This window comes from Tachyglossus aculeatus, chromosome 14, assembly GCF_015852505.1.
Source record: "Tachyglossus aculeatus isolate mTacAcu1 chromosome 14, mTacAcu1.pri, whole genome shotgun sequence".
Classification (NCBI taxonomy): Eukaryota; Metazoa; Chordata; class Mammalia; order Monotremata; family Tachyglossidae; genus Tachyglossus; species Tachyglossus aculeatus.
This window is the reverse complement of record NC_052079.1, coordinates 38973039-39000922: the sequence shown is the minus strand read 5'-3', so window position 1 is coordinate 39000922 and position 27884 is coordinate 38973039. Positions and strand designations below refer to the sequence as shown.

The 27884-nt window shown below is 41.9% G+C and overlaps 1 protein-coding gene across 1 annotated transcript; it reads left to right on the top strand.

The window, feature by feature from the left end:
• The first annotated feature begins 656 nt into the window (after positions 1–656).
• CCDC38 (coiled-coil domain containing 38) lies at positions 657–27778 on the top strand. The gene is made up of 17 exons (XM_038756933.1): positions 657–697; positions 2811–2899; positions 4291–4381; positions 6154–6216; positions 7436–7536; positions 10020–10188; positions 11765–11832; positions 12346–12509; positions 12604–12684; positions 14258–14424; positions 18823–18886; positions 19450–19507; positions 20542–20693; positions 22044–22179; positions 23795–24000; positions 26339–26432; positions 27255–27778. The coding sequence occupies exons 3-17, from the start codon at positions 4312–4314 to the stop codon at positions 27360–27362; spliced, it is 1701 nt and encodes a 566-aa protein (XP_038612861.1). The 5' UTR covers positions 657–697; positions 2811–2899; positions 4291–4311; the 3' UTR covers positions 27363–27778.
• Positions 27779–27884: the final 106 nt, after the last annotated feature.

Here is a 27884-nt window from a genome sequence, read left to right as displayed (position 1 = left end):
AGCCCCTTCCTTCCTGTCCCCCTCGTCCCCCTCTCCATCCCTCCCATCTTACCTCCTTCCCTTCCCCACAGCACCTGTATATATGTAGATATGTTTGTACATATTTATTACTCTATTTATTTTACTTGTACATATCTATTCTATTTTATTTTGTTAGTATGTTTGGTTTTGTTCTCTGTCTCCTCCTTTTAGACTGTGAGCCCACTGTTGGGTAGGGACTGGCTCTATATGTTGCCAATTTGTACTTCCCAAGCGCTTAGTACAGTGCTCTGCACATAGTAAGCGCTCAATAAATACGATTGATTGATTGATTGGAGGGGGCAGAGGGGGAGGGCAGGGGGCTAGACTTCTAGACTGTGAGCCCACTGTTGGGTAGGGACCGTCTCTATATGTTGCCAACTTGTACTTCCCAAGCGCTTGGTACAGTGCTCTGCACACAGTAAGCGCTCAATAAATACGATTGAACGAATGAATAATAATAATAAGAATAACGGCATTTATTAAGCGCTTACTATGTGCAAAGCACTGTTCTAAGAAGGGTAGGAGGAGAAGGGCAGGGGGTGGGGGGGCTGGGGCGGGGGTTGGGCGGCTGGGTGGCACGAGGAAGGGGCAGCTGTTAGTGGGGGGGGGGGCGGGCCTCCCTTCTCTCCTGCTGCTGAAATTTGCCAAACAAACTTCTCTCCTGCTGCTGCTGAAGGTCAGTGCCCCCCGGGCCCTCCTTACCACCTCTCCTCCTCCAATTCAGGTTTTCTGTCGCGACCCAACCGACAGGACCGACTCAACCGACAGACAAGTCCCCCAGCCCAGAAGGGTGATGTTGGCTCCTTCCCCCCTCTGTAACCAAATGCCCGGGGTTGTTCAGCGCTCTGCACATAGTAAGCACTCAGTAAATACCATCGATTGATGGATGGATTTTAGGAGTCCGTGGACTCTGTCACCGTCGTGGCTGGAGGAAAGCAATTAAAAGTAAATAGGGCTGGCTCTCCTTCCTCGCAACCGTTGGAAGGTGTTCGCTGGTCTTTTTCCCTGCAGCAAAAAAAAAAAAAAGTTCAGAATTTGAAAACCTGCCCTATTTGAAGCCTTGGTTAAAACGTCCCAGAATAACTTTAAAAAAAATTAGTGTGGAAATGAAATGACCTAATTTGCCAATCCAACGTCTCCGGACTACAGGATTTTCACTTGTTTATACCCAACCTAAGAACCTGTGCGTATAGGTCATCCAATTGTAATTACTTTGACCAACCTAAGAACCTGTGCATATAGGTCATCCAATTGTACATTACTTTGACCAACCTAAGAACCTGTGCATATATGTCATCCAACTGTACATTACTTTGATTACTCATTATAAGTATTTTCTGTCTGCCTTGCCTCATTAGAATGTAAGCTCCTGGTGGGCAGGGATCATCTCCCTGTTTTGTACTTCCCAAGCGTTTAGTACAATTCAGTGCATCTAGTGGTTGCTCCACAAGTATTACGGCTAGTCTTAATGCGGCTTCCAGCTCTGTGGGAATAAATGAATCCTAGCAGGGGTTCAGCCGTTGGGTCTGCAGCTCTTCAGAACATTACGGCCTTGCTCATGTAGAGGGTATTATATGGGAGAAGAAAGCAGGAAATATATAATCTGGGCATTGTGCCAAAATCAGGAAGCTGCAGCTGCTGCTAAACAACGCTTTCTATTGTTTGCCATCCTAGGCCCTGCCATAAGGATGGCTTTTATCCTTTGGATCAGGAGCGCAGGTGGGAGAAATCCCAAACCCATGAAACAGGCTAGACATTCCCCAAAGACCTATGGGTTCAAACCTCAACAGGAATCACCATAGTGTTTTAATAATAATGGCATTTATTAAGCATTTACTATGTGCAAAACACTGTTCTAAGCACTGGGGAGGTTACAAGGTGATCAGGTTGTCCCATGGGGGGCTCACATTCTTAAGCCCCAATTTACAGATGAGGGAACTGAGGCCCAGAGAAGTAAAGTGACTTGCTCAAAGTCACACAGCTGACAAGTGGTGGAGCCGGGATTTGAACCCATGACCTCTGACTCCAAAGCCTGTGCTCTTTCCACTGAGCCATGCTGCTTCTCTAATAATAATGATGGCATTTGTTAAGCGCTTATCATGTGTGAAGCACAGTTCTAAGCGCTGGGGTAAATACAAGGTGGGGCTCACAGTTTTAATTCCCATTTTCCAGATGAGGTAACTGAGGCCCAGAAAAGTTAAATGGCTTGCCCAAAGTCACACAGCAGACAAACGGCAGAGGTGGGATTAGAACCCCCGACTTCTGACTCCCAAGCCCGGGCTCTTTCCACTGAGCCATGCTGCTTTGTAGTCCCATGGGTTCTGGGCAGGTGGGGTAAAATATTCCTAAAAAAAACCCAAAACAATAATAACTTGTGGCTTTTTAAACTCTTTATATCCCAAGATCTCTATGACTTGTATATTTCAATTATTGTTTTGGTGGGTTGCCTGTGAACTTCTGGATATGAACATTATATGGTGTTTTCTAAGTGCTGTGTGCCAGACACTATACAAAGTACGCACTGGAGTAGAGACAAGCTAATTTGATTCGACACAGTCCATGTCTCACATGGGGCTCACAGTCTTAATCCCCATTTTACAGATGAGGGAACTGAGGCCCAGTGAAGTGACTTGCCCAAGGTCACACAGCAGAGAAATGGCAGACATAGGATTAGAACCCAGGCCCTTCTGGATTCCTAGACCAGGGCTCTATCCATTAGGGCATGCTGCTTCTAGTCATATTTCTAATATAACTTTCAATGATGTGAATTTTTCTTTTTTTTTTTTTAGTAGAGACTGTGCTGTTAATCAACTGACGCCCTGGGACTATTGTTCCAGTTTTCATTTTGCCTTAGATCATCAAAGAACAACTGGCCAAGGTAGAACTATATTCCTGAAAACCTTCCATTTCTTTTCTATGTATCGTAATCTTTTCTTCCACAGAATGTGCAAGGTGGAGAAGGAGGGCAAATGCAAGCCTACTTGAGCGCTTATACTGAGGATTCCATTTTGCAAAGATATATTATTGATCAATCTTCATATATTTTGAAAAGCAATGTTATCTCCATTTAATTGAGAGAGAACTGCCCAGAATTGCACAGTGATAATTGGTGAATAATCTAAGGGTACAATTCAGGGCTTCTCTAACTCTAATTGGAGTTAAAACTACAAGGTTCTAAAATCCTAAAAAAAATCTTTATGTGGCATCTGCTACTCATATTTTGTTTGGGATGCCAAAAATGGCAAAGAGTTGAAATGTTAGAGAACCACAGAATGTCGTGGCCTTCTTTGAGAAAAGGTTTTGTGCCGACTGGGAGTCAGAGAATGAGCTGCAAACAGTAAATGGCACTGTCGTGGGTAACTACAAATGGAAATAATCTGTGAGATGGCTTTTCAGCATAGTTTGCTAGCCACACGTTAGCCTTCTCAGTTAAATACATTAGAAAGGAACACTCTCAAAAGTGTCATTTTCTGACTAGATGTATAATAATGTGCAAATGTGTGACACAGCCTTTAATGAAGTCACCATCACAAATTATGTATGTACATATAGTTGTTTTCATAAAGGTATTTGTTAAGCATTTATGTGCCAGGCACTGAATTAAGCACTGGGGTAGATACGAGATAATCAGTTTGGATACCAGATAGTCAGTCCTTGTCCCTCATGGGGTTCAAGATCTTAATCCCCATTCTCCAGATGAGGTAACTGAGGAACACAGAAGTGAAGTGACTTGCCAAGGTCACAAAGCAGATGTGGCAGAGCTGGAATTAGAACCCATGTCCTTCGTACTCCTAGGTCTGTGCTCTATCCATGAGGCCACACTGCTGCTTTAGTTGCCCTCCATATTCAACAGAAAACACTACTGACATTGACATTCGTGTGTGTGTGTGTAAAAGGCCACTCTGTGGCCTTAGAGTTCTGGTCACTTTGTGTACACAAAAAGGTTGTCCTCTCGGTTGTTATGGCTAGTGTTTGCAGCACCTGACACTGTTTTCTCTTTTGCCTCCTTTTCATAGTCCCTTTAGAGCTATGATAATTTAAGTGTTTAGTAAAATAGCTGAGAAGCTCTGGACATCCATCAGCTTTTCCCTACTGAGGTACATTTTTAGAGGGAGCGTTGAGGAGAGGAGCTGTGTTCTACCCCTTCTAGTTCAGTTTTTGTATAGTTCCCCCTCAGTACCATAGAGAATGGTTTATGCTTAAAAGATAATAAAATTCAGCAGCCTTTGGTGTCTAAATGGTAACAAATTTTTTGTTTTTGTCTGATAGAGCCAGAAAAATATAGGAACCATGGCATCATTGACAACTGAATTACCAGCAGTGGTTCTACCATCCGCTACGTTTTCTAAATCAAGTTCTGGTAAAAAAACAAACAAACAAAAAACCTCCCGTTTCATCCTTACCATCACCCTCTAAATTTCCCATCACAAAAAAAAATCGTAAATTGTAGTTACTTGTTTGGATCAGTCAAGAAAAGATAGGGAGGGAGGGAAGGAAAGGCCCTACTGAGAGCTCACCTCCTCCAGGAGGCCTTCCCAGACTGAGCCCCTTCCTTCCTCTTCCCCTCGTCCCCCTCTCCATCCCCTCCATCTTACCTCCTTCCCTTCCCCACAGCACCTGTATATATGTGTATATGTTTGTACATATTTATTACTCTATTTTACTTGTACATATCTATTCTATTTATTTTATTTTGTTAGTATGTTTGGTTTTGTTCTCTGTCTCCCCCTTTTAGACTGTGAGCCCACTGTTGGGTAGGGACTGTCTCTATATGTTGCCAATTTGTACTTCCCAAGCGCTTAGTACAGTGCTCTGCACATAGTAAGTGCTCAATAAATACGATTGATGATGATGATGTTGGGTAAGGACTGTCTCTATATGTTGCCAACTTGTACTTCCCAAGCGCTTAGTACAGTGCTCTGCTCAATAAATACGATTGATGATGATGAAAGTGAAAAAGATTTCTTCTAGAATATTTCCACTCTTCACCAGCCAATTACCAATAACAATTGATAGCCTAATATACTATTAAATAGAGACAAAGGAAATTAACTTGTTGAACAGAATTATCTTTATTTCTTTAGATACTGTGCTTGTGGATGAGACTGTTATACGAGCAGGGGCAGTGGTCTGAGATTAGGCTGGATTGAAAAAGGCAGGAAAAGAGCAAGCGAGAGAGAGAGAGAAAGATAGAGACACAGACCCTTTTCCAGGAGATATTCCCCTTGGATAACCACCATTTAACAAGGAAAAGAGTTGTCACAGAGACACAGCCTGGCCGGGGGATAGAGCCCGGGACTGGGAACAGTTCTCCCCCATTGTAACCTCTGGAAAGCAGCGGTAACAATGGCAATGGCACCAGCATTTTAGGACCAGGATTCCTGCCAGAAGAGGAAGAGGGGGCAGCCTCTGTTTTTTAGATAATATTTGTTAAGCACTTACTATGTGCCAGGCACTGTACTAAGTTCTGGGTTAGTTACAAGTTAATCAGGCTGGACACAGTCCCTGTCCCACCTAGGGCTCACAGTCTTAATCCTCATTATGCACGTGAGGTAACTGAGACATAGGGAAGTTACGTGACTTGTCCAAAGTCACACAGCAGACGAATAGCCGAGCCAGGATTAGACTTTACGTCCTCTGACTCAGGCCCAAGCACTTTCCACTAGGCCACACTGCTTCGGTTGCTGGCAGAGAGCAGCAGAAATTCGACATGCCCAAATTTTTGTAAATTTTTATCTCCCAAACTGGGGATTGGTACCCTAGTGACTATGACAATTTGTATAAAAAGATGATATGAATGAAGGCAGAACTATATGAAAATATGTTCCCTACTTGCATCAAAATATATTTTCTTATGTAGGGTGGAGAAATTGACTCCAGGGTCAGAATCCAAAAAAATTCCATGTGTTTATTCATAAGCTGTTGGCCTTCCAAGCTGTTTGTGCAGATGTTTGAAAATGAACGTTTTCATTGCGTTTGTTGTAGTCGCAGCATTTAGTCTGGGGTTAGCAGCCAAATGTTTGCAGTCATTCCTTTCCAGGAGAATAGTGTCCCCTGGTGGAAATATAACTTTGCTTTTCCAGGGTATTTTGGTTCACCTGGCTGCTCGTAACATTTTGTTTGTTCACATAGACACCGCCATTTCGGAGCCATCTCTCCCCTTACCTGAAAAAAAGGACCAATTCGTCAATAAAGGTCAGCAGGGCAGATCAGAGAGTCCAATTTCTGGATGTCATTGACAGTCCCCAGTCACTTTCTGCAGATATTTCAGCTACCAGAGGGAAGTTCACTTCTCTGCCAGCCTCTTTTCTCTGGACGGCAGCTGGCAAACCCCCCAGGGTTATCCTAGTCCTGACCCAATCCTATAAAATGATTCTAGGGATTTCTTGGGCCTGGGAACCATGTAGGTCCAGCAGTGTAAGCTCACTGGGAGCAGGGAGTGTCTGTCTATGGTTATATTGTACTCTCCCAAGCACTGCTGCCTGTGTGCAGAGCAATGTACTAAACACCTGCGAGTACAATATTTCAGAATTGGTAGTCATGGCCCCTGCCCACAAGGAGTTTACAGTGTAGAGGGGGAGACAGACATTAAAATAACGAGTACAATATTTCAGAATCGGTAGTCATGGCCCCTGCCCACAAGGAGTTTACAGTGTAGAGGGGGAGACAGACATTAAAATAACGAGTACAATATTTCAGAATCGGTAGTCATGGCCCCTGCCCACAAGGAGTTTACAGTGTAGAGGGGGAGACAGACATTAAAATAAATTGCAGAAGTGACGTGGGGCTGAGGGTGGGATGGATAAAAGGTATAAATCCAAATGCAAGGGAAGCACAGAAGGGAGAAGGAATAGGGGAAATGAGGACTCAGTTGGGGAAGACTTCTTGGAGGAGATGTGATTTTTAATAAGGCTTTTTTTGGTGGTAGGGAGAGTGGAGGCCTGTCAGATGTGAAGGGGAAGCAAGTTCCAGGCCAGAGGAAGGATATGGGCAAGGGGCTGGTGGCAGGGAAGATGAGACCTAGAAGCAGTGAGTGAGTTCCTGTTAGAGAAGCGAAAACGTTTGTTGTAGGAAATCAGTGAGGTGAGATAGGAGGGGGCAAGCTGACTGAATGCTTTGAAGACAATGGAAAGGAGTTTCTGTTTGATGTGGAGGTGGATGGGCAACTCCTGGAGGTTCTTGAGGAGTGGGGAAACACGGACTGAACTTTTTTTTAGAAAAATAATTGTGCCCCACTCCCATGGGACCCCTAGCCATTGTCACAGTGCCGGTTTCCCAGCGAAGGAGAAGTGTACCTCCCTTCACTGGAGTGACACCTAGACTTTTTGTATTTAGCCCTGAGAACTTGCTCGTTGAGGGCCACCATGTATTTTTCATAGTAGCATCAGGAATAAGCTTTTCTTTTCTTTCACAGGTAAAAATAAGCATTTCTCCAGAGAAAAGGCAAATCCTTTCAGATGTGCTGAAAAAGATATGTTTCTTTACAAAGAACGACAATTAAAAGAAAAAGAAAAGGTATTTTATCAGCATTATTTTTTAAAATGGGGTGTCCAAAATGGGGCACTCTGCTCCTATTTTCCTAACTTATTTGACTGAATAATATTTTAGCATTTATGTCATGCTAATCACAACTCCCTTGACATTTTTTTTTCAACCTTGTTCCAATATATCCTAATCATTCTCATTATATGGCACAAGACAGTATACATAAGGCAAGGCAAAACTCACTGTGGGCAGGGAATGTCACTTTCTGTTGTTGTATTGGACTTTCCCAAGCACTTAGTACAGTGCTCTGCACACAGTAAGAGCTCAGTAAATATGATTGAATGAAAAACAGTGGAAAAAGAGTGCCTCTCTTACGCTATCATGTTCAAAGATGATTTATGGAATGTGAGAACACAATGGTGTCTAAGCACCTATTCTGCCTAGAATATCCTTGCCATGTGTGCCACTGGCAACAGGAAGTTTGGCCCAGAGAGTGGGCATGGCTCAGCACAAACCAACACCATTAATGCAAAAACAACTCACGCACCAGTGGAAGGACATTCCTCCTTCCTCTTAACCACTGGTTTCATTCATTCATTCAGTCGTATTTATTGAGCACTTACTGTGTGCAGAGCACTGTACTTAACGCTTGGGGAGTACAAATCGGCAACATAACAATTTCTGACCAATGCTCACCTCAAATAGCAAGGAATCAGAAAAGGTGCACCCCTGTATTTTAAGGTTACAACATGCAACTGGTAGAGATTTGCTGTCCATTAAACCTAACGTGGATGCCGTCTCTCATTCATTCATTCAGTCATATTTGAGTGTTTTACTGTGTGCAGAGCACTGTACTAAGCACTTGGGAAGTAGAAATGGACAACATATAGAGATGGTCCCTACCCAATAATGGGCTCACAGTCTAGAAGGGGGAGACAAACAACAAAACAAGCAGACAGGTGTCGTCAATACCATCAGAATAAATAGAGTTATAGCTATCTAGAAGGGAGAGACAGACAACAAAATAAGTAGTATACCATCTGAAGTATACCATCAGAATAGTTATAGCTATATATGCATCATTAGTAAAATACAGTAATAAATATGTACAAATAAAATAGAGTAATAAATGTGTAAATATATACAAGTGCTGTGGGGAAGGGGGTAGGGCGGGGGGGCGATGAGGAGGAGAGGAAAAAGGGGGGGGCTCAGTCTGGAAGGCCTTCTGGAGGAGGTGAGCTTTCAGTAGGGCTTTGACGGGAGGAGAAGAGCTAGTTTGGTGGATGTGTGGAGGGAGGGCATTCCAGGCCAGAGGGAGGACATGGGCCGGGGGTCGATGGAGGGACAGGTGAGAATGAGGCACGGTGAGGAGATTAGCGGCAGAGGAGCGGAGGGTGCGGGCTGGGCTGGAGAAGGAGAGAAGGGAGGTGAGGTAGGAGGGGGCGAGGTGATGGACAGCCTTGAAGCTGAGAGTGAGGAGTTTTTGCTTGATTTGAAGGTTGATAGGCAACCACTGGAGATTTTTGAGGAGGGGAGTGACATGCCCAGAGCGTTTCTGTACAAAGATAATCCAGGCAGCAGAGTGAAGTATAGATTGAAGTGGGGAGAGACAGGAGGATGGGAGATCAGAAAAGAGGCTGATGCAGTAATCCAGTCGGGATGGGATGAGAGATAGAACTAGCAAGGTAGTGGTTTGGATGGATAGGAAAGGGCGGATCTCGGTGATGTTGTGAAGGTGAGACCAGCAGGTTTTGGTGACGGATTGGATGTGTGGGTTGAATGAGAGAGCGGAGTCGAGGATGACACCAAGGTTGCGGGCTTGTGAGATGGGAAGGATGGTAGTGCCATTGTCTGTGAAGGGAAGAACAACCCTACCAAGTCGTATCTGGGAGAACTGAAGACGTGGCACCTGGCTAGGGGACGAAGAGGAATTCTACACCTGTCCTCATCACCCTAAATAATAGCAGTGGTGCAATTTAAGTGCTAACTATATGTCATTCATTCAATCATGTTTATTGAGCACTTACTGTGTGCAAAGTACTCTACTGAGCACTTGGGAGACATATGCCTTGCCCACAGCAAGTTTACAGTCTAGCACTATTTCAAGTGCTGAAGTAGATACAAGTAAATCATACTAGACTCAGTCCCTGTCCCACGTGAGTCTCACAGTCTAGGAGGAGGACAGGTATTTAATCTCCATTTTAGAGATGAGGAAGCTGAGGCACAGAGGTGTTAAGTGACTTGCCTAAGGTCACTCAGAAGACCTGTGGTGGGGCTGGGATTAGAACCCAGGTCCTCTGACCCGTAGGTCCATGCTCTTTCCACACTGCTAAGTCTTGGGTAGCGCTGGGACTAGAGACATTGATCCAAAGTGTGATTAACTTGCTAGGAGCTTAGACAGTGCGCATCATTCCATGATTTATTCCACTGCCACTTTTTCCATGGTCATCAGTGTGTCCAAAGAGTAATGCTTTATACTTTAAAAACACTAATTTCATTTTCTTTGTCTGCAGGATAGGCTGGCTCTACAAAATCTGAAAGTTCATGAAAAATCTAATTACTCATCCAGAATGAAAACTCGAAATCGCAAAAACACGGTCATCCTAGGCTCCCGTTTTGAGAGTCAGAGTTCTATTGAAGATAAGGGCCTGGATTCTGCTTTAATTTTTCCTTTAAGAAAATGTAAGCATAAACATTCAGGTTTAAAAAAAAAATTTTAGAATATGATACTGACAACTAAAGTTGGATTTTTGTGCCTTGGAGTGTTGGATTGCTTCCAGCTAAAGTCAGTGTTATAGAGTCCCAGATCAGGATTTCCAGTTTTCAAAGAATGGGCAGGATCTCGCTCCTCCAGCAATTCATTCAATCGTATTTTTTGAGCGCTTACTGTGTGCAGAGCACTGTACTAAGCGCTTATGCTTTACAACATGGCAGCTGATGGGTGGGACAATTAGTTTTAGATGCTGCATTTTATATTTGGCAAAAATTAATAGCCAACAGCAGAAAATAGCTCGGGTCACTGATACTGGTTTCTAAAGACTTAGAAACAAAGATTGCAATCTAAAAGCCAAATGTTGGAATCAGGAGCCAGGTATGTAAAATTACAAATGGAGGGCCACCAAAACCAGATACGCTCTATAAAGGAAGGTCGAAAGTTCCTGAAGATAGAGCGGGAATTATTGATGCATTATGGTTAGGAAAAAAGTTAGGATTGAAAGTGAGGTCTAGAGAGAGGGAATTGGGAAGAAGGCATTTCATTTTATTGCATGCGAGGACCATTCATTCATTCAGTCGCATTTATTGAGCGCTTACTGTGTGCAGAGCACTGTACTAAGCACTTGGGAAGTACGCGTTGGCAACATATACAGACTGTCCTTACCCAACAACGGGCTCACAGTCGGACAACAAAGGGGGAGACGGACAACAAAACAAAACGTGGACAGGTGTCAAGTTGTCAGAATAAATAGAATTAAAGCTAAATGCACATCGTTAACAAAATAAATAGAATAGTAAATATGTACAAGCAAAGTAATGCCAAAGATTGCATAGAAATTTTCAAAGGGCCGGGAAACAATGAACTGTCATCCTTCCTAGGCTTCTACCTCTTCCTAGCCACCAGACACAGCAGAGTTCATTATATAGTGTTGCCAGCTGATTAGTTTGGCATTTTATAGCTCAGTATCTCCTAGGTTATAATTTTATGACTATATGTTATCCCTCAAGACCTCTTTGGATCTGGTAACCTAAAACCTAATGAGAGAGAGCTTGTCTTAAAATGGTGAATCCATCTTCCAAGTGGACAGAGCAGGGGCCCGGGAGTCAGAGGACCTGAGTTCTAATTCTGGCTCCGCCACTCGACTTCTCCCTGCCTCAGTTCCCTCATCTGCAAAATGTGAATTCAACATCTGCCTCCTTCATAGACTGTGAGCCCCATGTGGGACAGGGAACTGTGCCCAACCTGATGAACTTGTATCAAACCCAGAGCTTAGAACAGTGCTTGACACATAGTAAGCACTTAAATATCATTTAAAAAAAAGTAGTTACAGTTTTAAATTATTCAGTGGCCCCAGCTGTCTAAAATTCTCAAAAATCTGAAATCTGCAATGTTGGGTCTCAAAGATTTCTAATTTTTATCTTGTTTTATCCTTTAATGTACTCATTAGGACATGAATCTGTTTAAGAAATGAGATTTATTGAACGAAAGCTTGCAATGAATGATATTGATCTCAGCCTAAATATGTTTCAATTCTCTTGAAAGGTTGTGAAGATGAAAAAAAGAGTTTATCTGAATATATTAATGATCAAAGACATAGATTTTTGATGGAGGTACTAAATTCAACTTATTACTTTAGACAGTTGTCAGTAATATTTAGAAATGTTGTCATACTCCCTCCTATTTAGACCATGAGCCCCATTTGGGACAGGGACTTTGTTTCACCTGATTAACTTACTCTACCCCAGCTCATAGACCTGTGCTTGAAACATAGTAAGTACTTAAAATGTAACAACAACAATAATAATTTTTTTCCATTTCAGTCCCCGACCTACAAAAATCAGAGATGTGGTTTTAGCACATCTCAATGTTTTTTTGTTTTTGTTTTTTGGTTGTTGTTTTTTTTTAAGCCCTGCCTGAATTATCTGGTTTGGCTGTCTTAATGGAATAAGTTAATCAGGCAATTGACAAATCTCCTTTTCACTTTAGGCCAGTAGGTCTGCAACAGATAAATTTATCATTTAAATGATTGAATAAATATGCAAAGAAGATTTGCTAGGATTCATTTTATATAATACGGTGGAATAATATTTCTAATTGTTTTGCTTCTGTTTTTATCCTCACAGTATGCATTAGGCGTCAAACGACAAGCTATTAAGGATTTGGAAAAAGCTATGATAGAGAAGGAGGAGGAATTTAAATTAGCAGAAAAAAAGCTCTTAGAGGATGAAGTGGCTTTTGAGGAATTTCTCCGAGAAAATGACAAAAAATCTGTAGATGCACTTAAAATGTTAGCATCTAAGTAATGAATTATCTGGATTTTGATCCATTGCTTTAAACATGGCTTTAAATATATTTTTATATAACTTTTTGATTGAATTTAGTGCTGGGCAGGAAACCAAAGCCAAGCTTCGAGTCACAGCGGAGTTAAAAACAGCTACTGATGAAGTGGTCGCTATGAAAAAGTGAGTCCATTATTGGTAGGATCCAACAGTTTTCTATGAGAACTTATTGAAAACCTTAATTCTCTAATGACAATTAGTGATGTCAGTGACTGTTCTCAGCTAATTCAGCTTCCCATTCATTCAATTGTATTTATTGGGTGCCTACTGTGTGCAGAGCACTGTACTAAGCACTTAAGAGAATACAATACAACAATAAACAGACACATTCCTGCCCACACAAGCTTACAGTCTAGAGGGGGAGACCAACACTAATATGCATAAATAAATTACAGATAAGTATATAAGCGCTGTGGGGCTGGAATGGGGGATAAATAAAGGGACCTTCCCATGTTCATTAAGGCAAAACTAGCCACAAGCTAAAAGAAATTGTTTGGGAAAGAAACCTATGATTGAACTTTAGAAACTAGAGCCAAGACCAACCGATCAACTCTTTTCCTTCTAGAAATGCCCTCTGTGACCAGTTTTAGATCTCAGGAACACTTTGTCATATTTACATTTTATATTTAAATGTAAATACAAATATTTATATAATTATACAATTAAATATATAAATGTATTTATATAAATATGAATATGTAAATGTAAATATTTTATATTTAAATGTAAATATCCCTCAGTGGCAACTTATGCCACTTTTCTTAACAAACAACTGCATGGATCAGGAGGGCTTTTGCTAAAAATGCTTTCTTAGTTCCTCTGTTCTTATTTGGTAATCATCCTTGCAAGCATTTACAGTCTAGTACCTAGTCTAGTCTAGTACAGTCATGTACAGTCTAGTACAGTACCTCGTCCAGTTGCAGTGACCCGTTATTCAAATTTCCAGGAGCTATAATCAACCCGTGATTTGGGGATTATTTCTGTTGTCTTTTCTCCCAAGGGGGTCCCTTCATGTAGATTTATTAATTTTTAGCCCATTCTTGCCAAGCGGTGTTCAGTGTTTTGACAAAGTTGATATGAACGGGATGAGTGACTATACAGGCAGAACTGGAGCTGCATGGTAAAATACTTTATCAAAACATTTGTTTCAAGATCCTGTGTTTAGCAGTTTGTAAGGCAACCCCCTTTAGGATGACACCCCCTTTGACTTTTAGCACCCCTTTCTTGCTTCAGGCAGAAAAAGAGGCATCTGTGGTTTTAGAGAGCCCATTTTCTTAGCCTGATCAACTGTGGCTACTTTAGAAAAGGAGTCTGGTAGCTTACCCCCCAAATTACTGGGAATATAGGCTTCATATAGTGTGGATAGCAATTGAAGAAGACTTATAGGAATCCTCCTTCGGGGGAGGATACACAAAGATATTGCTCTTTCGGACAGACCAAGGAAGCTCTTTCTCTGTATGACCACACTGGAAGCAGTGAAGTTTTGAGGACATTCACAAAAGAATAAGGTCACACAGTTCATGCCACTGCAGATCTGAAAAAGAATTGGAAATACATTGTACTCCTTGAAGCTTCAGGAGGGGAAGAGAGACAATTATAAATTATGCATTAAAATCAGTTGTTTAGTTTTTTACAAATTGGTGTTATCTGACTGACCTTGTCATTCATATCACCACTACATGTTTCTTTTGAGTAGTGAAGTTGCAAATGCTGAAATCCTCCTTAAGGAGTACATGGACTATGGAAAGTTTTTATGGAAGGTGTCCCCAAAGACTTGGCAGGTACAGCAAACCGTAAGAAAAATCACTGCCCACAGAGCTAGACAGAGTTCTGGGACTGTTACTTTTCCGAAACTAGCATTAGGTAAGTATCAAGTGATTTTTTTTTAATTCTTTATTGGAATAATATTTGTATCAGTACTGCTTACCATATGCAGAGCTACAGTATACTGCATTTAGACTTTACTAAATGATTTTGGTATTTGTTAAGCACTTACTATGTGCAAAGCACTGTTCTAAGCACTGGGGAGGTTAAAAGGTGATCAGGTTGTCCCACAGGGGGCTCACGGTTTAAATCCCCATTTTCCAGATGAGGTAACTGAGGCACAGAGAAGTTAAGTGACTTGTCCAAAGCCACACAGCTGATAGGAGAGTACAGTATAACAGAGTTGGTAGACATGTTTATATGTATATATGTTTGTACATGTTTATTACTCTATTTTACTTGTACATATCTATTCTATTTATTTTATTTTGTTAGTATGTTTGGTTTTGTTCTCTGTCTCCCCCTTTTAGACTGTGAGCCAACTGTTGGGCAGGGACTGTCTCTATATGTTGCCAAATTGTACTTCCCAAGCGCTTAGTACAGTGCTCTGCACACAGTAAGCACTCAATGAATACGATTGATTGATTGATGTTCCCTGTCCACAGTGAGCATACAGTCTTAAGGTGGAGAGATATTAAAAAAAATTAATTCTGGATTAGTACATAAGTGCTGTGGCACAGAAGGGAGTGAGAGAAGGGGAAGCAGCTTGGCCTAGAAAAGCAGCGTGGTCTAGAGATGTGGCTTGGCTCAGTGGAAAAAGCACGGGCTTGAGAGTCAGAGGTCATGGGTTCTAATCTGGCTCCGCCACTTATCGGCTATGTGACTTTAGGCAAGTCACTTAACTTCTCTGTGCCTTAGTTACCTCATCTGTAAAATGGGGATTAAGATTGTGAGCCCCATGTGGGACAACCTGATCACCTTGTTTCCCCCCAATGCTTAGAACAGTGCTTTGCACATAGTAAGCGCTTAACAAATGCCATCATTATTATTATTAAATGAGGGCTTAGGCAAGGTCGCTTGGTGGTGATGCATCTTCAATAAGGTTGAAGGTGGGGAGAGTGATTGTCTGATGGAACAAATACAATCATTATTATTATTATTATATGAAAAGGGAGGGCACTCCAGGCGAGAGGTTGGCAGCGAGATAGACAAGATCAAGTTACGGTGAGTAGGTTGGCATTAGAGGAGCAAAATGTGCGGGCTTGGTTGTGCTAATGGGACAACAAGGTAAGCTAGGTGGTGTTTGAGTGCTTTAAAAGTCAAAGGTAAGGAGTTTCTGTTTGATGCAGAGGTGTATGGGCAATCACTGGAGGTTCTTGAGGAGTGGGGAAACATGGACTTAATATTATGGTAAAAAAAATGGTCTGGGCAGCAGAGTGAAATGTATGGAATGGAGTGGGGAGAGAGAGAGGCAGGGAGGCTGATGCAGTCATCAAGGTGGGATAGGGTAAGTGCTTGGATTAATGTGGCAGCATTTTGAAGCACTTAGAACAGTGCTTTGCACATAGTAAGTGCTTAACAAATACTATTATTATTATTATTATTATTTGAATGGAGAGGGAAGGGCAGATTAAAGCAATGTTGTGAAGGCTGAACCAATAGAATTTAGTGAAGATTGAATATGTGGGTTGAATGAGAAATATGAATTAAGGAAATGCAAAGTTTATGGGCTTGTAAAACATGAGTGATGTTATGATTTGTCTACAGTGATGGGAAACTCTAAGGGCGGTCAGAATTTGGGTAGGGGTTCTGTTTTGGACATGTTAAATTTGAGTTGTCAGTGGGATATCCAAGTAGAGATGTCCTGCAGGCAGGAGGCAATAAAAGACTGGAGAGGAGGAGAGAGATCTGGGCTGGAATTGTAGATTTGGGAATCAATTGCCTAGAGGTAGTAGGTGAAAACTTGGGAGTGAAGAGTTCTCCAAGGGCATGGGTGTAGATGGAGAATAGAAGGGGAAACAGAACTGAACCTTGAGGGACTCCTAAAGTTAGCAGGTGGAAGGCAGAGGAGGAGTCCGCCAAAGAGATTTAGATACCTTTAATGTCTTCTTTCACTTGCTTAAGAATGTCAGCCATGTATAACTCTTTCATCATTTCTGCCTCTGTGAATGTGTGGAAAAAGTAATAATGTAGAAAGAGTGGTATCAGGTAGGACAATTTTATCAAAATGTTTTGAGGCTCCTTATCTACCATCATAAATAGGCATAAAGCTTACTAAATAGTTGCCTTTTGCATAGTGCCAGTATATTTTGGCTTGGTCAACCCACCCCCTAGAGAAAGTGGGAGTGAAGAATTAGAATGGTGATGCAGAAGGGAGTGGGAGAAGAGGAAATGAGGGTCTAGTTGGGGAAGGCTTCTTGGAGATGTGCTGTTGAAGGTGGGGAGAGTGATCGTCTGTTAGATACGAAGAGGGAGGGCCTAAAAATAATAATAATAATAATGGTATTTATTAAGCACTTACTATGTGCAAAGCACTGTTCTAAGTGCTGGGGAGGTTACAAGGTGATCAGGTTGTCCCACGGGGGGCTCACAGTCTTCATCCCCATTTTTCAGAGGAGGTCACTGAGGCCCAGAGAAAAAAAGTGACTTGCCCAAAGTCACACAGCTGACAATTGGCGGAGCCGGGATTTGAACCCATGACCTCTGACTCCAAAGCCTGTGCTCTTTCCACTGAGCCACGCTGCTTCAGTATTAATCATGGCATTCATTCCATTTTACCTCTTGATATTGCTATATAGTTTTCATCATATTTAATATGTACACTTATGTACATATCTGTAAATTATTTATTTATATTAATGTCTGCCACCCCCTAGACTGTGAGCTCTTTGTGGGTGATGACTGTGTCTGCCAACTCTGTTGTATTGTACTCTTCAAAGCACTTAGTATAGTGCTCTGCATATAGCCGTTGATCGATTGGTTTAATTATTTCATATTTTAATGCTCTATTTCATAATTACAGTACAGTAGTGACCCTTGGGCAAGACTGGATTTTGACACCTAGGGTCCTGAGGAACTGAACGAAAATGGGAGGACGAAGAGGGGGTGAAGGAGGAGAGAGAAGTTTTGAGCAGTGGAAACTCCTTTATTTTTTCCGCGCTGCCATTGTCCTTCTTGGCTCTGAGACCAATCAATCATATTAATTTGAGCACTTACTGTGTGCAGAGCAGTTTACTAAGCACTTGGGAGAGTACAATATAACAGAGTTGGTAGACACATTCCCTGCCCACAGCAAGTTTACAGTTTAGAAGGGAAGCTAAGCTCCCAGTTCAGCGTGATACAGCTTTGGTAGGGGGCCAGGTAGAGCGGCAGACAATGCAACCGAGGGAAAAGAGCGGCATGGCTTAGTGGATAGAGCACAGGCCCGGGAGTCAGAAGGACCTGGGTTCTAATCCTGACTCTGCCACATGTCTGCTGTGTGGCCTTGGGCAAGTCACTTCACTACTCTGGGCCTCAGTTACCTCAGCTGTAAAATGGGGATTAAGAGTGTGAGCTCCATGTGGGGCAGGGACTGTGTCCAACCTGGTTAACTTGTATCTACCCCAGCACTTAGAACAGTGCTTGGCACATAGTAAACGCTTTAGTACCACAATATTATTATTAACTTCCACGAACTGCTCAGCCCAAAGCGAGCAGAGCCATGGAGCATCTGGAGACGTGGGCCCGGAGTACTTGCCCCGTCCCGGTTATGCCTGGGATCATCTGGCCGTACCCCTGGGATCTAATGGCGGAGAGCACAGTTGCAGTAAGTCAAATAAGTGCAGACTCGCATTTCACCTTGGTTGATGATGATGATAATATTTGTTAAGCGCTTACTATGTGCAAAGCACTGTTCTAAGCGCTGGGGGGGAATGGTATTTGTTAAGCGCTTACTATGTGCAAAGCACTGTTCTAAGCGCTGGGGGGGATACAAGGTGATCAGATTGTCCCACGGGGGGCTCACAGTCTTCATCCCCATTTTACAGATGAGGGAACTGAGGCTCAGAGAAGTTAAGTGACTTGCCCAAGGTCACACAGCAGACATGTGGTGGAGCTGGGATTCGAACCCATAACCTCTGACTCCAAAGCCCATGTTCTTTCCACTGAGCCATGCTGCTGGGGAGGTTACAAGGTGGGATCAGGTTGTCCCACGGGGGCTCACAGTCTTAATCCCCATTTTCCAGATGAGGGAACTGAGGCACACAGAAGTTAAGTGACTTGCCCAAAGTCACACAGCTGACAATTGGCAGAGCCAGGATTTGAACCCATGACCTCTGACTCCCAAGCCCGTGCTCTTTCCACTGAGCCATGCTGCAGGCTTAACATTCACACATCAGTCTGTGACATCGGGTATGCGTCGTATAGAACCTATGCGTTAAGTGTTGTGAATCCATTTTGCGTCATGTCATTTTCTTCTTTTTCTTTCATAAAAACAATAAAACCCCATCTTCTCTGAAGATTATAAAGGAGATAAGCATCACAAATCAAACCGAGAAAAGGAGAAGAAACCATTATTACCAAAGTATAGTATGCCTTTGCTTGCCTTTTGCCTTGGAAATAGTTGCAGTGATGAGCTAATGTTAAAAACTATTTATTTTTCTTCAAGTATCCACTTGAGTAAATGATTTTCCTATAACCTACAAGTGATCCAAATAAAATGTAATGATCAGATGCAGAAATTTTTATATTTGATAGGGTTGATAGGCTCAAAAAAATATGTTCAGAAAATGAATTTGGTGGAATGGGGAGGTTATCTTGTGATTAAAAGTGCTAATGAACATCTATGTCTTCACTTTATTGTACACAACACAGAAGTTTTCCAATGTGGACAGAAGTGGCTTCTATGTCTTGGAGGGTGCAGTATAGGATACAAGCAAAGTATAGGGTATAGGTATACTAGTCTATAAATAAAACATTCATTATATTTAATGAATCTTGGAGTCTCTTTGTGAGACCAAGTACAGGGTATTAAGTAGACTGAAATACATTATACATTATGTTCTATGTCTCTATGTCAAATCACTGTTGAGAGGACAGGGAAGAAAATGATACTTAAATGTTACTGAAATTTTTCTTTTTCAACAGGGAGATCAGTTCAAATGATGAATTTGACCTTTCCTTAGATGGTATAGAGAATGATCTGGTAACAAAACTATGTTTCTTCATTTATTTAAGCATTTTCCAGTGAAAATTAATAGGTTCTTAGTTACCTTATATACGGAAAGACTTGTTTTAATTGCATAATTGTCCCTCACCTTAAATAGAGAAGCAGCGTGGTTCAGTGGAATTAGCGCGGGCTTTGGAGTCAGAAGTCATGGGTTCAAATGCCGGCTCTGCCAAGTGTCAGCTGTGTGACTTTGAGAAAGTCACTTAACTTCTCTGTGCCTCAGTTACCTCATCTGTAAAATGGGGATTAAGATTGTGAGCCCCCTGTGGGACAACCTGATCACCTTGTAACCTCCCCAGCGCTTAGAACAGTGCTTTGCACATAGTAAGCGCTTAATAAATGCCATCATTGTTGTTATTGTAGGTAGGGGAAGTTAATCATTGAATGCCTATTGTATGCAGCAAACTCCATGAAAGGGAAAGGACAGATACTGTGGAGGTGATTGCTGGAGGGACAGGGGAGGGAGAGCTTTGTTCTCTGTCTCCCCCTTTTAGACTGTGAGCCCACTGTTGGGTAGGGACTGTCTCTATAGGTTGCCAACTTGTACTCCCCAAGCGCTTAGTACAGTGCTCTGCACACAGTAAGCGCTCAATAAATACGATTGATTGATTGATTTAGCAGAGAGAGTGGAGGTGACAGGTGTTGATTTGCGCCTCAAGAGGGTACCTCTTGAGGATAGACTGGGTAAGGAGACCAGTGGGGCATTGATAACTTTGGAAAATTGGAGGTGGTCAGGAGAGCAAAGATCGCAATAAAGAAATGGAAGTTGTGTGGAGAGGGGCTGTGTGGGAGAGAAGGCAGATGAAGAGATTGTGGCCTGAGAGGAATTTTAGAATTGATGAGGTTAAAAATGGTACCAGGCTGACTAAATTGATATTGGTGCTCATTTGGCATGTATGTCCATGATATGCAGATTGCTTTCTACAAGAAGTTTAAATTCTACTAACATGTATAGTACGCATTATGCCACATGTGTCACATCTTACATGGTTTTCTTCTTTTTACCTTAGGAACCAAAGATATACTTTCAAAATCCAGAAGAGCTACTCCGTATTTTCTCAAAGCTAGAGGAGCAAAACTTAAATCTGATACAGCACTCTCAAGATATAGCTGAATCTTTGGAAGAATTTCAAAGAACGGAAAAAATTATGAAGGAGAAAATGTAAGCCATAAAGACGCTCTAGGTGGGGAAAAATGGGACATTCGGTCTGGAAAATAGTGAACGTTGGCAAATCCAGTGGTTTCACTGGGGGCTATTGTAAAATGAAAGGCTATTTCAGGAATGTTTTCATCTACAGTGGATCCTAGGGCTTTAGACTATAACAGTGCTTTGCATATAGTAAGCGCTTAATAAATGCCAGTATCATTATTATTATTATTACGAACAAAGCCCCCCTTTTTTTTTTTTTCATACTGCCCATCCCTTTCCCAGCAGGAAGCCAGGGATATACAGCAGTGTTTTCTCTAGGTGCCCTTCTAGACTGTAAGCTTCTTATGATCAGGAAACGTTTCTGATAATTCTGTGATTGTATTCATTAAATCATATTTATTAAGCGCTTACTGTGTGCACTGTACTAAGCTCTTGGGAGAGTACAACAGTAACAGACATATGTCCTGCCCACAACAAGCTTACAGTCTAGAGGGGGGGAGAATGTAGTCTAGTATAGTGTTCTGCACATAGTAAGTGCTCAATAAATACAATTGACTGAATGAATACCTACTACTGATTCTATTCTATTCTATCTATTTCTGATCTATCTATATCTGATCTATATCTGATCCATTCTATTTATTTTGTTAATATGTTTGGTTTTGTTCTCTGTCTCCCCCTTCTAGACTGTGAGCCCACTGTTGGGTAGGGACCGTCTCTATATGTTGCCAACTTGGACTTCCCAAGCGCTTAGTGCTCTGCATACAGTAAAGCGCTCAATAAATACGATTGAATGAATGAATGATTGATTGACTGACTGCCAGTCTCAGTCGGAACAAGGATCCGCAAAGCTTTGTATGCTTGACTTGACCTTAGGTGTTCCAGTTCTTCCCTCTCCCCAGTCGGAATATGTTTGCAGCTCCCCTTCCCCAGTCTCCTTTTTTCCCCCCACCTCAAAATGAAAGTTGGCGTCACTGATTCCTCGTACTTATTTTCGGTCCTGCTCTTTTACTTGTTGCATATTTGGCTACTTGTCTGCTTGACTTCCCCACTGGATGTCTTATGGTAAATGCCTTGAGGGCAATGTCCTTTACTTTTGTTGATGCTCCTATGTTCTCATTAAGTGGTCCATGAATGTTGATGATGATGACAAAGCGGTGCTCATTAATTATAGCTAGCGAAAGCCTCACAAATGGAAAGACCTCCAAAGGTATAATCAAAAAATGAACTCATTCAGCTCTATTGCTTGATTTGTGAAGACACTTTTACTACTTGTTTAGAAAGGATGTTGGGATTCCTGGTTGAGGTTATGTCACAACACAATGACACGATAGAACTCAGATTTTCTTTCTTTTGCTACAGAAAACAGAATATTGCTGTCCTGGTGGAAGAAAAAGAAATTCTTAGGCTTAGCTGCATTAAGGAAGAAGAAAAAGCAGCGGAATTAGCATTGAGGTCCAGCCTGTTTAGTTTTGGAGAGTTTAATTCAGAAACCCAGGTGAACTTTTATCTCTCAGCACACCCCACTAAAAAAAAATTCCTTTATGATGGCCACCCTCTCTCTCCACAGTCCAGGCCTGGTCCCACAACCATGCTGGTAGTCTTTTTTTTTTTGTTTAAATGGCATTTATTAAGCACTTACTATGGGCAAAGCACTGGTTCTAGAGCCAGGTCCTCTTCTGTGCTCTAACTTGGTGAGCTAATAATGAATAATTGTGATATGAAAGTGCTTACTGTGTTCCAGGCACTGTACTGAGTGCTGGGGGGAAGGATACAAGGAAATTGGGTTGGACACAGTCCCTGTCCCATACAGGGCGCACAGTCTCAATCCCCATTTTACAGATGAGGTAACTAAGGCACAGAGAAGTGAAGTGACTTGCCCAAGGTCACACAGCAGACGTGTGGCAGAGATGGGATTAGAACCCAGGTCCTTCTGACTCCCAGGACTGTGCTCTATCCACTATGCCACGCTGCTTTCCCACAGGAAAAGGTTAGGAAGTTCTAGCCAGGGTCCCAGTGGCCAGAGAATACACCAGCATGGCCTAGTGGAAATAGCGTGGGCCTGGGAGTACCAGGCCCTGGGTTCTAATCCCGCTCCACCACTTGTCTGCTGTGTAACCTTGGGAAGCGGTGCGGCCTAAGGGATAAAGCACAGACCTGGGATGGAAAAAAATGATTTCTCATGCGAAAACTGTCATTTCCTAGTTGTGACATTTCAGGACTGTTCATCTACTGTAAAGGTAAATATGGCATTTATTAATTAATAATTCACGATCCAGAATCCCTGTGAATAAGCTATATATTGTACAGAAGGGAAGTTTTATTAGGAAGCTATATGTACTGTTTGAGCCATTTGGCACAGTGAAGCCAAATGTGTGTGAGCCCACTGTTGGGTAGGTACTGTCTCTATATGTTGCCAACTTGTACTTCCCAAGCGCTTAGTACGGTGCTCTGCACACAGTAAGTGCTCAATAAATACACTTGATGATACGATTGATGATGAAGTAGTTCAGTAGTTTGCTGAGTCTTTTTCCCCCTCGACCAGTGCTCAGCCACCCATCCACCCTGGCTTCCATCACAGAAGTCAGATTGGGTGGTAATCTTCAAATTTTTTGGTGGCGGTAAGTGACGGAGAAGAAATGGTAATTAATAGGCCCCACGTGAAGTCTGGAGGACTGTGATAGAGCATGGGGAATAGGAAAATTCAAATTCTCCTTAGCTGCTCCTCCATTCTCACTACTCACACAAACTGCTCTGCTGGTGCTCCACAAAGGTGTCTTCAGTCACAGTATAATAGCCTCCCCTCCAAACCATGTTCCCCTGGAAGCAGGCCTTAAACATGTGGTCTACTCTTCAAAGAAACACCATCCACTGATGCATTTGTTAAAAAAACAACTCAGCACTGTACTCTTTCTTGCAATTTAACTTTAGTCTGCATGAAACATTTGTATTAAAAACAAATACGTCAGAGCTTTTGTTATTTATTAGTACATTGTGACTTGGGACTAATAGATTACATGCTATGACTTTTTAAAATGACTGTTCTTTGGTGTTTTCTAAAATTAGGTATGTTATGCCAGTGGTTTCTGATGCGCTTTTCTTTTTAATCCAAGGACAAAATGCTACAAATGTTAAGTAAAAAAGTCACTGAAGTGTTCAAAGCCTGTGTGGGAGAACCTAAAGCTTCTAATCTCAACACAATTCAAATGCTGATGAAAATAGAGCATCGACTGGAAGAACTCAGTGACCTGCTGGAATCTGTTCCCAAAGAAACAATTGAATTGATTGAGAGGCCCAGGCGGAGAGAAAAGAGGAATAAGTATGGTCACTGTTTTTTATACACTTTAAAAGCAAACCTAGTTCTTTATTTCAATTCTGCAAAACTGGGTAGAATTAGGTCTTTTGGCCCTCAGAAAGTAGGATTGCAATATAAGGTGTCATTCCCTGCCCCCAGGAAATTTGATAGGTATTTTGGGTGCAGAGGAAAATCAGAACATAGCTGGTCTCAACCCATTTTATTCTCTGTTTACTTCCCACCCCTTCATTTTCCTTATAAATTTGGTATTCAGGAGAACAAATCACAAGCAGCATCAGCAGTTCTTGGGCAGATTCCATGTAAAAATTAATTTACAAATACGTTGCCCACAAATTTAGCTATATAACCATAGAAGCTTATATTAGGACCCACCGATATTTTGAACTAATAAACTAAGGTAATTCTAAGTTTTATAAAAGCACCTTGAGCTCTTTGGAGGAAAGTCATTTTCAGGTGTAAAGTTTCCTATGAATACGTATGCCACATTTATTTGTATAACTGCTCCATATTTTTACCACCCCAAAACAGGTGGACTATTACAGTCTAACAATAGGGGAGTAGGAATGAAAAGGCGGGGAGAAGGAAGAGAAAGGCCAAGGGGCCCTACAAACTGCTACTTTTTACTTTTATTGCACTCCCAAGTGTTACATCAATCCTATTTGACTCCTTACTATGTGCAGAGCACTGTACTAAGCACTTGGGAGAGTACTACACAAGTCCCTTAAGGACAGGAATCATGTCTACCATTTCTACTGTACTGTATTCTTCCAAGAGCTTAGAAGGTACTCCGTGTACAGTAAGTGCTCTAATACCATTGATTGCATGCAATCAATTAATGGTATTTACTGAGCACTTCTTGTGTGCATAGCACTACCACTTCTACTGTACTGTATTCTTAGAAGATACTCCGTGTACAGTAAGTGCTCTAATACCATTGATTGCATGCAATCAATTAATGGTATTTACTGAGCACTTCTTGTGGGCAAAGCACTACCACTTCTACTGTACTGTAGTCTTCCAAGAGCTTAGAAGATACTCCGTGTACAGTAAGTGCTCTAATACCATTGATTGCATGCGATCAATTAATGGTATTTACTGAGCACTTCTTGCGTGCAAAGCACTGGTACACTATACTATGCACTTGCGTGGCTCAGTGGAAAGATCCCGGGCTTGGGAGTCAGAGGCCATGGATCCTAATCCTGGCTCTTCTACGTCTGCTGTGTGATCTTGGGCAAGTCACTTAACTTCCCTGAGCCTGTTACCTCATCTAGAAAATGGGGATTAAGACTGTGAGCCCCACGAGGGACCTGATCATGTTGTATCCTCCCCAGTGCTTAGAACAGTGCTTCACACATAGTAAGCACTTAAATGCCATTATTATTATTATTATAAGTACTCAATGAATTAACTGTCCCCCCTCCCGATCTTCCTTTTCTTACCCCGAGTTCTGCATGTCCTAATGAAGGAACTACCTCTAAGTGCAAGACTGCATTTGGTTTTGGTTTTTAAAAAATTGGATTTAAGTGCTTACTTTGTGCCAGGCCCTGTACTAAGCACTGCACAGTGCTTTGCACATAGTAAGTGCTTAACAACTACCGTCATTATTATAATTACAAGCTCGTCAGGTTAGACAGTCCCTGTCCCACATTGGGTTCTCAGGCATAATCCCTGCTTTAGATAAGGTAATTGGCACAGAGAAGTTAAGGACTTACCCAAGGTCACAAAGCAGTGGTGGAGTCAGCATTAGAACTCGGGTCCTTCTGACTCCCGGGCCTGTGCTCCAATAGGCCATGCTGCTTCTCTCAGTGTTGACAGCTTCTCTCCTTTTTACCCTTGTGGACAAATGCACATTTCAAAAAAGCAACTCCTTTGCCCGTGGAGCATTAGTACATTCTGACCCATCTTTTTCTATCCCAGTGTGTGCCGCTATCACTGCTTAAAAAAGTAATGTTTTCTAAGCTTCTCAACAATAGGGGAGGGGAAAGTGTAGAGTGGAAGCAATTGAGTAAATGTAGTATTCCATCCCACTTAGTGTTAAAAGCCCAAATCATACACAAAATAAAAACCAGCACAGATGGCACTGGCTGAAAAACATTTCCCCCTAGTCCCACACACCAATCTCCTGCAATATGAAGTGAGGAGGTATACAGCACCCTATCCCTGGTGAGTAATTTGGATAAGTTAACTTGCAAGGGAAGGTTTCTCTCATTGAAATATCTGATTTCTACCGTTTGAGTAGAAATTTCTGCCAAATGCCTCAGGATCAAAGTATCAGTAAACCAAAGGTCAATCTTCCTTATATCAGCCCTGTAATAACAGGAGTCTTTTTCCTCTATCCCAGGCTACGTGAAGAAAAACTGAAACAAAAACAGCTACTCCAGGAGGCAAAACTAAAGGTTGCGCTGGAAAGAGCAGTAGCAGAACCAACAAAAAAGGTTGGTTTAATTCATCAGACATCACACCGCCAACGTAAAATCCTTGTCACTGCCAGCCTGTTGCCCATATCCTCCCTCTGGCCTGGGACACTCTCACCCCCTTCAGAGCCTTCCTAAAAATCACATGTACTCCAAGAGGCCTTTCCTAATTAAGCCCCCTTTACTCTCCCTTCTTATATCACCTATGCACTTGGATGTGTACCTCTAAAGCACTTCATCTCATCTATAATTTGTCTCTCCCTTAGACTGTAAGCTCTTGGTGGGCAAGGAACACGTCTACCAAGTCTACTGCATTCTAAGTGCTCTGCCTAAATAACACCTTGAGATGATTGCCTTGAGAAGGGAAAATCCGGCTGCCTTTTCCAATTACTGAGCAGATTTAACAGTTCGAGATCAATTCAAATCCAAGGGCCATTGTCTCCCATTTGGCTAAAAGGTCAGCCCAACTGCCAACTAGTTCCTCGGCATGTTGGGGAATTTTCTCCTGTTCTTCCTGGTCAACTACCATCCTGCCTAGGCCTTTTTGAGAGACAGTAAGGTGAAGGGATGGAGAAGGGGCAGGGCCAGGTTTACATGGTTGAAGCAATATTTCTCAACTGCATCCCTCCCGAGCATAAGTTTGGTGCCAAGGGTGAGATTTGCTTCTCGCACGATCAAGTTGAAAGATCAGTGTCTAAAAAAATAATAATAATAATCTAAGACTACACACTTTTGCCTAGTTCATACCAGGTCACTTGTAATTTCCCATTATTGCTTGATATTTTAATCAAAAACAGTGACTTTTTAAGATCAGTGTTAAATGTTGCTTATCCTGTGTTCCAGCTGGGAAGACGACTTGTGCTTCGCTCACAGCCTCCAAGGCAGGTTAAAAAGGAGACTATACGTGAAGAGCCAAAACCCGAAGAACTAGAAGAGTATTTTTTTACTTGAATTAAGTATACCAATACCAAATTGCAGGGACCTGGATTATGGCAGACAGGTGTTCTAGAGGCTAAGTAGAATCCATAAAAACAGTTAGCCTGGTAGTCTTCCCCCCAACATACAAACACATCATGCAGGTCATTCAGTCTCTCGGACCTAAATCCCAATTTGGGCAATACATTCCTATCGCTCTAACTTCTTTACTATCTTAAAATATATCACTTACTTTCCACTGTTAGGACTTAGTCACCTACATAGGTCGAGAGCACTTTAAATATGAGTGTCAAAAGATAGCATGGATCTCTAACTGCATTCTCAGAGTCAAAGTTAACAGTCTTTAGTGAATTTAAGAGCATTTAAAAAGTTAACTTTAAAGGAAACATACCCCAACCAAAAACGTTGTAGCCTTTAAAAATATTTACGGATAACTTTCACGTGTAACAGTTTTTACCCTTTATTTCATTATACAGTTTAATGATTCTAAGAAATGTATTTGCCTGTATTTTTTAAAAGAGCAGTTAGATCAAGACT

Coding starts and splice junctions, on each gene's coding strand:
- CCDC38 (XM_038756933.1), top strand. CDS start 4,312: ATGGCATCATTGACAACTGAATTACCAGCAGTGGTTCTACCATCCGCT. Junction 6,217..7,435: donor GGACCAATTCGTCAATAAAG/GTCAGCAGGGCA, acceptor TTTCTTTCACAG/GTAAAAATAAGCATTTCTCC. Junction 14,425..18,822: donor TTTTCCGAAACTAGCATTAG/GTAAGTATCAAG, acceptor TCTTCTCTGAAG/ATTATAAAGGAGATAAGCAT.